Source organism: Mus caroli, chromosome 9 (genome assembly GCF_900094665.2).
Source record: "Mus caroli chromosome 9, CAROLI_EIJ_v1.1, whole genome shotgun sequence".
NCBI classification, from domain to species: domain Eukaryota; kingdom Metazoa; phylum Chordata; class Mammalia; order Rodentia; family Muridae; genus Mus; species Mus caroli.
The window spans coordinates 114,050,129-114,066,318 of NC_034578.1; the positions used below are offsets into that span (position 1 = coordinate 114,050,129).

The 16,190-nt window shown below is 47.3% G+C and overlaps 1 protein-coding gene across 1 annotated transcript in view; it reads left to right on the forward strand.

Annotated features, from left to right (window-relative positions):
• Nucleotides 1–16,190, forward strand: part of Itga9 (integrin subunit alpha 9) — a 289,069-nt gene that overhangs the window by 34,238 nt on the left and 238,641 nt on the right. Inside the window, exon 5 of the mRNA XM_021172021.2 lies at nt 11,894–11,961. Coding sequence (XP_021027680.1) covers nt 11,894–11,961 — 68 coding nt within the window. The remainder of the gene's footprint in view (nt 1–11,893; nt 11,962–16,190) is intronic.

A 16,190-nucleotide genomic window follows, 5' to 3' on the forward strand; every position in this document is an offset into this window, starting at 1 on the left:
GCTGACTGTGAGCATCCTCTTCTGTGTTTGCTAGGCCCCGGCATCGTCTCACAAGAGACAGCTATATCAGGGTCCTTTCAGCAAAATCTTGCTAGTATATGCAATGGTGTCAGCGTTTGGAGGCTGATTATGGGATGGATCCCTGAATATGGCAGTCTCTAGATGGTCCATCCTTTTCTTCAAAAACGCTGGTCTTGTTTGGCACAGGACATTTTCTCATGGCTTCTCAGCTGCTTCCTACTGGATGGGAGAGGCTATCAGAGCATCCTGTTGGAACCAGGAAATACAGAAGGAATTGAAAATCAAAAAGGACTAGGACATAAAATCAGATAAACTCACAGTGCATCCCTACAGCAACACATCGAGTTTACACCTGTCTCGACCGCAGACAGTATCATTATGGCCAAATGTTGTCTTTGTCAGAATGTGGGAGAAGATAAGAACTTAATGCTCATGAGTTGGGGAGATTACCAGAAAAAACAGAGTGAGCACTATCAAACATTAGTTACTTAAACACACCAGGATGCTTTTAGAAGAGTTATCTTATTTTAAATTGTGTGTGTGTGTGTCTGTGTCTGTGTGTGTGTCTGTCTGTGTGTGGACAGGTACATGTGAGTGCAATGCCTTTGGAGGCTGGAGGTCAGATCGCCTGAGCTATGTCTCCAGTCACCACACCAGGGTATTTAAAGCCTCTCCAAACTTAAGTCAGTTCATGTGATAAAATCAAGTACACACACTTCTTTTGTCCGTTATCCTTGAACCCACCAAGGCAAGAAGCCAGAACTCAGCATGAGACTGTAAGCAACCCATGGTTTTTATTGTGATGGGGAAAAAAATATCTCATGAGTCTGGGCTGACTTGAGAGCAGCCTAGAAGAATTCCAAAAAGTGTTCTCCGACGGAGAGAGGGGCCGTGAGAGGACCAGCTGGTAAAGGCACTTGCTGCTAAGCACCAGGCCCCACGTGGTGGAAGGAGAGAATTGATTTCCATAAGCTGCCCTTTGACCTGCACGTGTGTGCACTAGCATGTGCGCATGCCCTTGCCCTGCAAACAAACAAACAAATGATAAATAAAGGTAGATTTTGTTTGTTAGTAGCAATGACAGTACCATTATATTTCAGGATGTGGTGGCACCAAACACTCACATAATTGACAGTTTCTGTCCCTCCATTCTGATGAGGTGACGTTGCACAAGCTTGGAAGGTCTCAGTGTCCCCTCCTGTAAATTGGGGTGATCAGTACCTCCTGACAAGGAATTTGGGGTGTTTTAAGTGTCCAATACTTTCCAAACTCAATAAATGAGAATTTTCCGGTTGACTTTCAAATCACGTAATATTCTTCAGCTGTCTCAAGGGGTGTCCAGTGGATGCTTCTTTAAGTCAACGATAACTAAGGAGTACGAGCTGGGTTGCATTAAAATGATCTGAAGAGCTGGAAAGGTTTGCAATTGCTTGTTTGTGGAGTCAGGTGTCACTGTGAAGCTGAGACTGACTGGTCTTATATCCCCCTCTCTCGGCCTCCCAGCTGCTGAAGTCACAGGCATGCAGCACCATGCCTGGGTTATATTTTCTTAAATAGCTTTGAAGATCTTATCTGTGTAATCCAGTTGTTCAGCCTTTGGCTCCGGGTAAATAGAAAGGATCTGAGGTTGTGTGCAAATGTTCTTAAATCTGAATTTTAAGGTTCCGAATTGATCAATTTTTCTTGTGCTTTAAGATTGATTTCAATTCTCAGAGCAGCTGAGCATTTATTTCCCATGTGCATTTCTTAAGGCTGTGGTCATTCCCACTGTAAGAACCAGACCAAGGCATTCAATTGTGAAGACATTTTTTCCTCTCTTCTTAATGCTGAAGGGCAGGACCCCACAGGGGATAAAAATCAATTATGATCCATTTACAAATCAAAAGCAGTCGAGGCTTGGGTGTGCATTTCTTTTGTTTTTAGAAGGAATTGTAAAAGGCCATGCAATCCACTTAAGAATTCAAGAAGAAGCCCCTTCCATTTTTATTAAATAATGAGTCCTGCGTTTACAGAGGGCTTTCTGTTTTCTAAAGAGCGTTTGCAAACATTACCTCACTTAAATAAAGATGGTGAATTAAACAGTAAGATGCTACTCAATATTTTATACAGTTAAGAGAGGGTCCTGGGGCTGGAGAGATGGCTCTGTTGGTAAAGTGCTTGCTGCATAGGCATGAAGACCCCACTCAATCTCCAGAGCCCATGTTTTTTTAAATGCCAGTTTCAAAATGCACTCTGGATTGTAGCTCTGAAGAGGTTCAGATAGGAGGATTACTGGATCTCACTGCTTGGTGGCCAGACAGCCTAGATAAACTGGAGGGCTACATCCACACACACATACACACTCACACACTCATGCACACACACTGACACTCAGTCTCATATACATACTCACACACTCACACACACTCACAAACTCACACACACTCATGCACACATACACTCAATTTCATATATATACACATTCATGCACACATGATCACAGTCTCTCTCATGCACACACACACTCACACTCAGTCTCGTATACACACTCTTACACTCATGCACACACTCACACACTGATGCACACACACACTCAGTCTCATATACACACTTACACACTCATAAACACACAGTCACAGTCTCTCTCTCTCTCTCTCTCTCTCACACACACACACACAAATGGAGACTGGCTCCACAGGACAATCAGGGCTGAAAGGAGAAGGTCAGAGGTCTCTGAAAATGATGCTGGGATTCATGAGAGTCTAAGTTTCTTATTGGAGCCAAGACCTTTAGACAAAAATGGATCCTATACCTCAAAAAACCTTTCCACACATTGAGCGGGATTGCTGTATGTTAAATTGTATCTTCTAACATTACAGATGCCCACAGTTTCTGTCTCTTTTAAAAGTGCCTGTGTGGCTTAGTATCTTGAGGATTGTTGTCTGAGAAGCACCCAGATCAGAATTCACTTGACAATAAATACCTTTCAGGAGCTAGAAGGTAGGACGGCCACTTGAACCTGTAATTATACTTATGAACACAACATTTTGGGGGTCAGCATTTTCTTGTTGTTGTTTTGTGAGACAGAGTCCTGCTGTGTAGCTCTGACTGCCTTGGACCTCACTGTGGAGGCTGGTCTGACTTTGGACCCATGGTGATCTCCTGGCTTTGCCTTCTGTTACTGGCTTGTGTTCCTCTGCCTGATCAGTGTTCATATTCCTGTTGTAGAGATGAGAAAACTGGGGTGCAGAGAAAGCTGATGAAGGTCTTACTGAAGGTGTGTTAAGCACAGGGAGGGTTGTTGGCCCTTAAAGTGCAGCGTAGGTTTCCCTACATGGCCTGTTTCTGTTGGCAAATTGATTCCTTTGTGATCAATGAGGGCACAAGGAAAGACATCCAGTTATGATCTGATGGCTTTTCAGGACATTGTAGACTTCTAGTGTCACACTTCAGTTTTTTTTTTTTTTTTGTTTGTTTGGTTTGGTTTTCTTAACCTAGAGGCGAGTCCTGCAGTCACTGAGAGCAGACAGCATTAGCCTGGTGAAACTCAGCCAGAGGCAGGCAGGTCTGCTCTGCAGCCGGGGTCTCTCTCAGTCCCCCACATTCAACTTTCATAGTTTAGCTGCTCATGTTCTATCACTGGTTATGACAGGAGCGATTCAGCCGTCAGTTCTCAGCTGGAGCTAGCTCTCACTGCAGTGTGACTGTCTCATGCCCAGGAGGAAATATAACCCAGTGTGGACTAAGCTGAATAGATGCTCGCTGTTATGCAGCTTGCAGTCTGACACTTCTGAAGTGGGAGGAGGCAAAATCTTGCTTTCTAATCCTGAGTGGAAGCAACCATTAATGGGCTAAAAATGTTTATTTTACTTTTAGTTTTGTGTGTGCATGTGTGTGTGTGCACGTGTGTCCATGTGTGCGCACACACATGTGTGTAGGTAGGTATGTGCATGAGTCCATTGCCTGTGACAGCCAGAAGGGGGTGTTGGATTCCCTGGACCTAAAAGTCTACTCTCTCAAGAGCAGTCAGTAACTGCTCTTAACAGTTGAGCCATCTCTCCAGACGATTTTCCTTGTAATATTTTATTGCCCAACATATGCATAACAATGAACATGTAACCATTTTTGAAGTGTGCCTCATTCTTGTCCACACAGGGCAGCTGCCACCTCTCTCCAGAAGTCTTGCATGGTTCCTATCCGAAACCATCCCTGGTCAACAGCAGTTTTCCATCTCTTTCTTCTCCAGCTCCTGGCAAGAACCTCCCCACTTTCTTCATGAGTTAGCTCACTCTGGGTACAAGCAGAACCTTCCATTGTGTGACTTGCTAACTTCATTTAGCCCTGTCTCCTCGGGATATACTCCATGTCCTAGAATGCATCAACATGCCTTTCCATTTCAAGGCAGCATAATATTCCTTTGTAACCATACAGTAACATTTTAAACAACCTGTTTTCCCGTGATGGTAAACCTTCCTCTGGAAAGACAGCATGAGAGGTGGCAGAAATGGGTGAGATAGACGTCAACAGCCCCGCCCTTCGCTGCTGACTGAGGCTAACGCAGCAGCCCTGTGGTGTTAGCTGAACTGCTGGCTGTGAACAATGTCACCCTGACCTACAAAATGGATGTAAAAGGTCAAAACTATTAAATATTCTCTGTAATCCTTTTCTTCTCGTCAAATGCCCTTCTTGCTTAATTGCTTGATGCAGTTGGCTCTGTAATCCTTTTCTTCTCGTCAAATGCCCTTCTTGCTTAATTGCTTGATGCAGTTGGCTTTCAGGACTTGCCACAGTCTACTCGGGAACTGCTTCAAGACGTTTTTCCTTCTTCCTCTATAACCTCGCTATTTATAGCATAACTCTTATTTCCCACGTAGACGGAAGTCCATCAGAACGGAAGGTAGTTTATCTCTTCCCTTTGGGGGAGGTAAATGCTCGTTTTATTACTAATGACCTGTCCGCTAATAAGCACAGACCCCTAAATTTTTGCTTTATCTTCAGTTACTGAGAGATTTATCACTCCTTGGTGATCTTTGGAAATAATTTAAGGCTAGAAAGCTATTTTCCCAGATACTTTATTTTCTAGCTGAGCTGGACAACTGGAAAATGACTTTGAGACCAGTGTGTTAAGACTAGTTTTGAGCAGGAGACAGGTCTGAGATTAATGTGCCTACTGTGTGAGCATGAGCTGACTTCAGACCCTCAGTACCCACATAAAGACCTGGGTGGCACTTCATGTCTGATTCCTGGGCTGGGCTGGGAGACTCAGCAGCCATGCTAGCCACATCCAGGAGCTCGGGGTTCAGTGAGAGATCTTGTCAAAAAATAGGAAGCGATTGAGGAAGACACCTAAGGTAAGCTTTGGTCTCCCCGTGCGCATACACAGGCAAGGGCATCTGCACACACGTGCGTGCCTACACACTGGCTTTGCCAAAAGCTAAACAGAGAGCTATCATATGAGTACTATATTGTCCTATTTCTGTCTGTATACATATATGAAGGGCTCTACACTCACAGGGACATCTGCATATCCATGCTCACTGTGGTGCCAGCCAAAGGCCAAGGTATAAGACAGACTAGATGCCAATCAAAAGGATACACGCAGAAAGTTGTATATGCATATGCACGCACAAGCATATGTGTGTATGAATTGACTCATTAAAAAGTGAAATTCTGTCGTTCAATACAAATTAGATAAAGCCTGAGACCATCATTTGAGTGAAATAAGTCAGACTTATAAAGACAAATTGTACGTGTTTGTGTTCTTTGTGGATTGTCATAATTAGTTTCTGCCAGCTTAGCACAAACCTAGACATAAATCGGAAGACAGAATCTCAGAGAGGAATTGCATCTCTCAGAATGGCCTGTGATCAAGTCTGTTTCTTGGTTGCTGATGGCTGTGGCTCCAGCCTAGTGTGAGCAGGGCCCCCAGGAGCAGGTGTCCTGGGCTGGCTAAGAGTGACCCTGAGCAAGCCATGGGGGAAGCAAGCCAGTGGACGGCACCTCTCAATGTTCTCCGCTTCTGTTCCTGCCTTTGTGTCCCTGCCTCGGCTTCCATAGGCGATGGGCTGTGAGCTGTCAGATGAAATAAAGCATGTTTCTCCTCGAGCTGTTTTAGGCCGGTGTTTCATCACAGCCACAACCTAGGTCCTAGAAGTTTTTATAGACACACAAGAGCACGCGTGTACCTGAATACCTGTACACATTGATTCCTAAGTCATTGTTTAATGTTCAACTGTTAAAGCACTTAGCATTCCTTGGTCACGCCCTCCTCCTCCTCCCCTCCGAGAGAGAGAGAGAGAGAGAGAGAGAGAGAGAGAGAGAGAGAGAGAGAGAATGGTTAATGGCTTTGGAAAATCATATTTTCTCCAACATGCAATTGAAAGTGAGGGTCTTATGAAGAATGGATGCACCATTGATCTATGGAGCTCCGAGAGTTTACCCTTAGCATCCAGTTCAATGGCTTCCTAATGTTAATCACCATTCACTAGCTTCAGAGTAGACTGTGGGTCTTAGAAGCCCTTGCTTCTCTTCATTTTGGAATTGCCTTCTGTTTAGACAGGGTTTGTGAAACCAACAGCTAAACCAAGAGAAAGGCTACCACTTCGGAAGGAGGAGCCCGGGACTTGATGAGTTAAAGTGTGTGATGCCAGCCAGGCACATCAAAGCCACCCACATAAGAGAGGTCTCCACACTGCTTCCAGGTCCTCTTGCTTAGCCCCATCTTTGTTCAGTGACCTCAGTTTCCCTGGGTCAAACAGCTGGGCACATTACAGAGAAGGCGAGCCACTGTCATAGAGTCTGTTTCTCCTGTGTCATTGAGGTAGATACATGTTCTATCCTGTAACAGCGGGAGGGAGCCTAGTACTTTGCTGTTCTCTGTGTGGCTATGTCTGTGGGGACTCCTCGAGACTGAGTGAGCAAGCCCAGGGTCACCTGGACCCACTGCTTTTGTGTTTGTGCAGAAAGGTCTTCCTGGGAACACAGGGGGCTGGAGGTCATCTCCAGCTCCTTCTGGCTTCCTCCACCCTGTGCTTCCTGGACTGCTCAATGGAGACAAGGGTGTGACTCATGTTCTTGGGCTCAGCTCTACTGGGGCCAGCCCCTTGCCCCTGGCTCTACCCAGACCTCTTCCATAGCTTTGTGCTTAGGGCATTCCTCCAACTCAAGTCTAGATAAGCAGAACAAAGTGTTTACGTTTTTATTTGAAAGAACATTTTAAGTATTTGACTATATTAGCACAACTCTCTGGGTACTAGACCCTTAGCGTCTGTAAGATATTGTCTCTGAGTTTGTTTGTTTTAGACACAGTGTCTCATGCTGCCCTTAATGATCTTGAACTCTTGATCCTCCTGCCTCCACCACCTGAATGCTAGGGTTTTAGACATGTGCCATCATGCCCAATTCACGAGGAACCCAGGCCTTTGGCATGCACACAAGCATTCTACCAGAAGAATTACATGCCCAGTCCCATGATGTTGTGTCTAGTTTCCTGTAACTGAAAAGGATTGGGGTGTCTGGGCTTAGCAATGTGGGGGTTCAAGCCGCCATGGCTTGCCGTTGCTGCGCTCAGAGACGGATGGGGGCTAAGGGTCCTCGGTAAAGCTGCCCACTCTGCTTCAGAAGGCTTCACTCTGCTCAGTGGCCATGAGTACAGGCACAGTGACATCCCATTGCTGTAGCATTTGGGGACAGGCTGTCTCATGTGTGCTATGTGACTGCTCTCAGGTCTTCAGAGATAGTCAGGGACAGTCATAGCAAGCGTGCCATGGACTGAAGAGATGGATGCTCTGTCCTGCTTCTCCGACAGTCTACAGAGAACACAGACCTGCTCAGGGTAGAGTCAGTGTGGGAAGCCCAGAGGGATCTGGGCTGGGAATCTCCCCTCTCATCGCACCCTTGTATGTCCTTAGATCTTGGGGTTGGTGGTAGCATTGGCTCTGGAATCCATGATTCTCAGCACTTGGGGTATAGAGCCTTTTCAAATTGTCCTGAATAGCACTGAGGGAACATGACTGGTGGAAGGTGGGAAGGGTAAATGAGAAGGCCATGGGGTACAGAGAGATTCAGAGTTCAGGACCTTGGTGGCAGGAGAGCCACCATGCATGGTCCTTGTGCACATCTACTTGGGTCTCTAGTCCAGTGCAAGTGTGTGACCAGGTGACAGAGCACAGTCAAGTGCAGTGGGGTAAATGATACCAGCCTGGCATTCAGGACATTTAGGCAAATAAACTCATCATTTTTGTGACGGGAAGTCTATCATTTGTGTGCCGTTACCTGTACCTGTAAGGGCACCTGGGCAGAGAAGCTGAGGGGGCATCTGGAAGGTTGTAGATTCCTAGGGCACCTAGAAGAGAGTAACCTAGAAGAGAGTAACCAGGCTACCATTGTCCCCGAGTGTATGTGGTCAGGGTAGGACAGGAGGCCAAAGGAAAATACACAGTCCTGCTTCACATTGAGAGAGCTCGTGACAAAATCATAGAGGTTTCTGGGAGGCTGGGATGTGGCCTGTCCTCTAGAAAGGATTTCTGGGTAGTAGGGTACAGGTGGGGCCCCACATTTGCCCTCCCTCTGGAGCTTCCAGACCTAGTAACCAGAAATGACTAAGCTCCTGCTAGTCTGCCCCACATCCCCTAACCCTAGAATAGAGCAGTGCCAGCTTGGAGAAATGTTGGCTGGTCTCCAAACAGTGTCCCCTGCTACCTGAGGCTGGAGTGCTAGTGACAATGTTTCCCTGTAGGACATGAGCCTGGGCCAGGATGGGGCTCTTAGAAACCTTGGCTCTCAGCGCAGGGAACACTCTCCCAATTTGGAAGGCATTGATAGAGGCGTGGTGATGTGTCTTTGTGAACTGCCTTTAGAGTCTCCGCTATAAAGAGACTCCAAGGGCTTTGAAAAGAATACCATTTGCACATAATTGCTATTGTGTCAAATTTATAAAGCTGAACAGTGTCAGGCAAGATGGTCTCATTGGGTTCTTAATGTCAGAGTCTCCTTGATCGTCTCATGGTCAAGAGTTATAGCCACAGGGCTGGGGGAAGCTCAGACTGTAAAGTGCCTAGCCTGCAAGCATGAGAACCCAAGTTCCACCCCCTGAGGGGTGCAGTGGTTTGGGCTTGTCATCTCAGAATCACTGGTGGACCAGCCTAGCGTAGCCAGTGATCTTGAGGTTCACCTCAAAAACCAAAGGTGGATGGCTCTGGAAGACCGGTGCCCAACGCTGTCCACCTCCCTTCATACACATTCTCACTAGTACACCTGAGTGTTAACCTGCATCCAAACACTGGATCCAAAAAGGAACACACACACACACACATACACACACACACACACACATGCAAGAATTACAGTGGCTTGTTTAGCTTTAGAGTCTGTAAGGTGAAAAAAACCATTTACCCGACATTCCGAGCTTTATACCTAACTGCTTAAGATGAACATTTCAATCTTTTTTTTGCTGTTGTTCTATTTTTAAAAAGACTTGTTTTATGTGTGTGTGTGTGTGTGTGTGTGTGTGTGTGTGTGTGTATGTGTGCATACATGCATGGCTGTCTTAGTTAGGGTTTTACTGCTGTGAAGAGACACCATGACCAAGGCAACTCTTATAAGGACATCCTTTAATTGGTGCTGGCTTACAGGTTCAGAGGTTCAGTCCATTATCATCAACGTGGGAGCATGGCAGCATCCAGGCAGTCATGGTGCAGGAGGAGCTGAGAGATCTACCTCTTGTTCTGAAGGCAGCTAGCAGAATACTGGCTTCCAGGCAGCTAGGATGAGGGTCTTAAAACCCATATCCATAGCAACATACCTACTCTAACAGGGCCACACCTTCTAATAGTGCTACTCCTTGGGCCAAGCATATACAAACCATCACAGTGTGTGTGTGTGTGTGTGTGTGTGTGTGTGTGTGTGTGTGTACTCACATATGTGCAGGTGCCAGAGGAAGGTGTCCGATACCCTGGGAGGCAGTTGTGAGTGGCCGAGCACGGGTGCTGGGAATTAAACTCAGATCTTCAGGAAGAGCAGCAGGCATCCTTCACTGCTGAGCCATCTTTCTAGCTAGTCCCACATTGTGCTGTTTGAGGCAAGATTTATTTTCCCTTTGTACCATCTCTATGCCCAGCCATTGACATAGAATTTATTTCTTTGCCCATATCTTCTACCCTCAGCCCCCAGTGTAAGATTCTGGGCTGCGTCTGGTAGCCAGGGAATCTTCTGCATAGTGACCAGACCGGACAAGGCGGGAAGAACTGATGCTAGCCTCATAGAGGAGAGGTGCAACTCAGCTAACATTCTGTTGTAATTTAGCCGGGATTAATGGTCAGTTACTGGAAACCGTGCCCAGTTCTGTGGTGTGTTGTTGGAAACTGAATTTCTTCCTCTATTTCCCCTGAGTCTTTTTTCCCTTCTGCCTGGAGCTCACACTTGGAGCTTCTGGAAGCAGAGTCCTGTTGCAATCATGGCTTCCTTGTTCCTCCATATTATTTATTTAGTGTCTTTCAAAACGTAATTCCATTACCTTTAATGGTACTAGAGACTCGCTAAGAGCCTGGGGACAGTGCAGGGGGTCACTGGGTTATTTACTGGGCTGCCCCACCCTGCTAGTCTCCAGCTATATTATTGCCACACCATCGGAAAAGTTCGAGGGGCCTCTCGTGTCCTTACCTCCTTGTCTTTACCCCTGAGATGACTTCAGTCAGTCAGTCAACCTCTTGATCTTGCAAAATCACTCACTTTGCAAAACCCCCATTAGGCCACAGAGATAAAAGACCGTGGGTTAAGTAGCTGTGTGACCCTTGGTGACTTGCTTTACCTCTCTGAGAATTGGCACTCTTAGCTCTTGAAGAACGGAGAGATATGTTTCGAGGGACAGGAGGCCCACAGAAATGATGGGAGGGAGGGAAGAAGGCAAAGCCTGGGACCTGACAAACGACCCTCAGGTGGCCTCCCTGCTCCTGCATGACTTAGAGCAAAACAGCAACAGAAATGTCCCTTATGCTGAATGGTGTGCCTGTGGCTGCATGATCAATTGTGTTTATGTGTGTTAGCGTGTGCACATGTGTGCAATCCTGCACGTGGAAGGCAGAAGTCAGCCTCATATGCCACCTACCTTGAATTTTGAGACAGGTCCCTCACTGGCTTTGAGGCTCACCACACAGGCATCAGGGGTTCTCCTGTGTCTAGCTCTCTAGTGCTGGGATTACAAGTGCGCACGAGCTCTGCCTTTTTGGAAGCACTGTTTCTGGGGACTGAACATGGCCCACATGCTTCCACCATTCAGCTAATTCCCCAGGCCTAGCTCAGTCTCCTTCTGGCCCCTGGGGCTCTCTGTGCTTCTTACACACAAGGCAGATGAGGCTGAGTACACACACTAGGTCTGCACATCTCTAGAGTGTGACTACATGTTGGGACCCGGCTTCTCTTCCTCAGGTGGATGGCTGGCTTCTGGTTGCTCAGGAGAAGACAGACTGCCAGAGACTGCTCTGCTCTGGGGGTGGGAGGAGCTGGCCTTCTTCCAGGGGACTCCACATGGGAATGTCCACAGACTTCCATTTCTAAATCCTGTTTTTAACTCCCTGGGCCCTCTAGGGACCTTAGTCCTCTCTGAAGTCAATGGTGTAATTGTCACCAGCCTCCTGGCTAATGACTGTGACTGTCACTCCCCTTTCTCCTCATGAATGGAGGTAAATCCCCTGGGGGCACTTGGCAGCCTGGCCACCTGATGGCTTCAGAGCCTAGATTTTTGAGTCTTGGAGCCCGAAGACTTTCTTCCTGTGCCTCAGCCTGGATCGTATCCCTGGGCCAAGCCATAAGCGGCATGGGGGAAGTGGCCAGATCGGCACATGCCTGACACATACTGACATGGCTGTGGTCTGCTTTTCTCTCTCCCTTCCTCCAGAGTATAAGAAGAAGTATGGGGAGGAACATGGCTCCTGCCAGGCCGGGATAGCAGGCTTCTTCACGGAGGTGGGTGTGAGCCATGTGGCTTTTATTTCTCTTCCCTTCTTGGTGTTTGGTCCTTTCTTTCCATTTTGTGGTTGGGGTAGCCCCTGGAGATGGGATTTCTGGCGTCCTGGGTAGTGTAGATTCTGGTGTGACTCTGCACAGTGTCTACCCAGAGTCCACACGGAACCCCCACCGTGTCCTGGGTGAGTAGACTCTGCTGTTTCTAGCAGGGGAAATTATCTAAACCTGAGAAGGGCACCTAGCTGGGACCGCTGGGTGGAGGGCTGGGCTGGCTTGTTGGTGAATCTCTACAGAAGCTGGCTCCATCTGAGATCTATGGAAGAAGCTGATAGCGGTTTGAAGATGTGTCAGTCACCTGGGTGTCTCCTCACACCATATCCACTTCCTTAGCGGAGAGATTCAATTTTACACACATCGAGCTCTCCAGTGCTTGAATTCCGAAAGCCTCTACTCTGGCATGTCCCCAGGTGTCAGGGATAGAATGATTGTTTACAGCTAAGACATTTTTAGGGCACTGTTTTCTCTATCAGAAAGACACTTCCTTATTTTGTGCATGCGCACACGTGTATGGGTAAGCCTATTGTGGCTCGTGTATGGAGGTCAAAGGGCAATTTGCACACATTGGTTCTCTTCTTCCACCATATGTGTATATATATGTGTGTATATGCAAGTGAGTGCAGTGTCCGAAGAGGCCAGAAGAGGGCATCAGATCCCCTGGTTGGTTGTTAGCGGCCTGATGTGGGTGCTGCGAACTGAAAGCAGGACCTCTGGAAGGGCAGCAAGCATTCTTAACTGCTGGGTCGTCTTTCCAGGCCCTCTTGTTTGTTAGTTAGTTTGTTTGTTTGTTTGTATCACTATCAAATATGCATCATATACATTCTTCCATGTAACCATTTCAAAGCCAGTGGCTTTTAATGAATTCACTACTCTGGAGGTTTTTTTTCCCTCCAGCCTGGGTTCTTCCTTGAGTGGTACCATATGTTTCTGCCCAACAGCCTGAGGGATTTAGCAAAGTGAAACCTGACCTTCTGACCCCATGGCCTCCTATTACCTGGAAGACAGAAGCTCACATTCTTTGTCACTGCCCAGGGCCTGACTCTTGGGGGCCCTGTGCCTTTTCCTCCTGAAGGAACACGCACCACATTGAGGGGGCAGGAAAGGGAGTGCTCTCTGGCCCCAGGGCTTTCTTTCTGAAGAAAGTCTCCACAGCATCAGGAGTAGAACTGTTTACCTTTGCAGAGAGGCTCTCAGAGTCAAAGAGAAGGCAGATGGTGATGCAGTGTCTAGTCCAGAGGCAACAAAGAAACCAGACAGTTTCACCAGCTGCACTCTCAAACTAGTGAACGCCAGGTGCTTTGCTTCCAACCCTGCCTTCAGTAGCTTGCCACACCCATTCACACCAGTGCCTTTTCCCACTCTCTCTACCAGTGTGTGCCCCAGCACCTCCATGGGTTTAGCCCAACACAAAATAAAAATGCATTTAAAACATTATAAATTTACTTTTGCAAATGTATCACATTTGCACAGTTCTTAAGCAGGCATGCCAAGTTCTGTTCTGTTACAATGTCAAAAGGATGGACCTGCCTGGTCTACACAGAGTTCCATACTGGGTTCTGGGATTGGCACCACCATTTGTCATAGCTCTTGAAGTTAAGAGGAGAATCTCCCCCTACCTCCCTCTCTCCTAGCCCACAAGTCTACAGTCCACCAATGAGGCACGTTTTCTCTCTGCATCCTTCCTCCCACCCCAGAGCCCTTGTCATCTTTGCCCAGGCTGGCCTCCCAACAGGAGTGCTTCAGAGCCACCTTCTACAGGCAGCGAAGGCGTCATGGTTGTCCAGTGTCCTCCCATCTGCTTTTGATGAAACCTAAACTCTATCCTTCCCTCAGCCTCCTGCCTTTCTGGCACTCTAGAGTAGCATCTGAGGGTGTTCAACAATGGAGTTTTGGTATATCCTGTTTTCAGCATGAGTATGTGGTACTGGGCTACTCATAGAGCTGCTTCGAGAACATTTTTGGGCACAGAGGCTAGCCTTGGGCAGAGTTAGGCCTTGAGTGACTCAGCTCTGGGCGATGTGGAGATATTTCCCGTGAGGATAGAGGAGAGGGTTTATTCATGGCAGAAATCAGAACTCACTAAGCTCTTGGCCAGAACTGAAGGACAAGGATTCATGCTGGGGAGGTATCTTTTTGGCTCTGTCTGGTAAGTTGGAGAGGTTGGGACATTAGAGATTGTTAGAAGGGGGATTACAAAGGGTGGGGAGGCAGGGATGTGTAGGAGCAGCCTGAGCAGCAGTGCAAGGTAAGGGCGACCAGAAGGAGGGAACAGAGACTTGGAGCCTGAGAAAATCTCAGCACCTTGTCATGGGCCTCCTGGGCTCTGCAGAGAAACAGGAACAGAGCGTTGGGAGCACAGGAGAGGATGGTAACTCTGAGTGGGAGGACCCCCTCCCTCTACCACATAGCTCTCCAGTCCTAACCATTGTCTCCCAGCTTGCCTGGGTCTCAGCCTTAGCTTTGGTTCCCAGGCCTTGGCCCCTGCAAACGGCAGTTCTTTGAACTCTCTGCCTCCCTCATTTCTGGAACTTCAGCTGTCGGCAACTGAACAGGAAATGTAGTTGAAAGGGTCAGGCAGGCTGGTTCCCCTCCTCTGCCCTCCGGCTGACCTCCACACTGGGCTGCCATGAGCTGTAGCTTGCTGGACGTGGCCACGATGGGTCAGAGCATTCCCACCCAAGATGTCTGTTTGACCTGTGGTCAGTGTCCCTGACGACATCAATCCTCTGCAAGTTAAATGCCTCATGTCCTTGAGGATAAAGGCCTGCTTTAACCACTTTGTAGACCAGAATGGCAGAGGTGATATTCTCCAGGCTTTAAGAGAAGACATGGGCTGACCCACCATGGAGATGTCAGGGGGACATTTCTTGGTTCAGATTTAATAGTATATGGTGGCAGGCAGACAAAGGCTGGTGGCTCCTTTCAGTCACATCTAGGTGACACTGTACCATAAAGGAAACAGGAGAAAGGCCCACAGTGTTTATTGAGGGACTGAATTTAAGCAGCCACGACTTTTGCTTGTGTGCATGTGTGTGCAACACCAGCATTGGCTGCTTCTTACATGGAGAAGAGTTTAGACTTGATCACACTTTCCTGACATTTGAGAATGGAACCAAAAAGGACCCTGCCACCAGCCACCAGCCACCAGCCACAGTGAATAGAAAAATCCAAACCCCAGGGCTTCCAAGAAGGCAGTATCTCTCTTGAGTACAGTGGGGGGTGGGGGGGCCCACAGCTTTGGCTGAGCTTGCTGGGCTTGGACAGAGATGAGACAATGTGACAGCTAAAAGAAGAGGGGGAAGAGCAGGAGCTTTGTCTTTGTGTTTGAATTTTTAAATTTTATTGTTTTTATTCATGTGTATATACATGTGCATGTGTATGTATAATATACAGTACATGCATCTATAGAGGCCAAAAGTCAGCTTCATGTGCCGTCGCTGTTTCTTGGGAGCCGTTCACCTTATTTTTTGAGTCAGGGTCTCTCAATGAAAGACCTGAAATTTGTCAATTAGTCTGACTGACTAGTGAACCCCGGCCTTTGTAATTGTCCCCAGTGCTGGTGTTATAGGAACATGCCTCCACGCCTGGTGTTGGGGACTGTCAAGTCCAGGTGCTTCCAGGCAAGTGCTTAGGAGCTGGCTCTCCAGCCCCGCTTTAAGGAATGAGACCACTTTGTTTATACGATTACGTTGTTTATGTACTTTGTAACTCTTAAGAGGTGTCAGGAGATATTAGGTATCTACTTAGTTTTTCTTCTAGATGAAGGCAAATCCCAGGAAAACATCCCTTCCCGCACCCAGGGCCCTGCAGAGCCTTTGCAGGCTCCTGCTGCTCTCAAAGATTTGGTCAAGAACAAGTCGCAGATGAAAAGAATTGTGTTTACAACTGGTCCTAAGGCCATCACTCATGCTCCTCTGTGCCTTCAGTGCTTGGGCATTGATTACAATTCCTTTTTAAGCTCCAGGCCAGAAAAAATAGTCTCTCTCCTCTAAGGAACTCATGGTTTATCTTTCAAACACCCTTTGAGAACCAGCAGTGTTCTTATACCAGTGTGAGGGGAGGAAGTGGATGGGTATCTTAATTAGGGGTTTTGTTTGTTTGTTTGTTTTGTTCTTTTTGTTTGTTTTTTGTTTTTTGTTTTTTTCAAGACAGGGTTTCTCTGTATAGCCCTG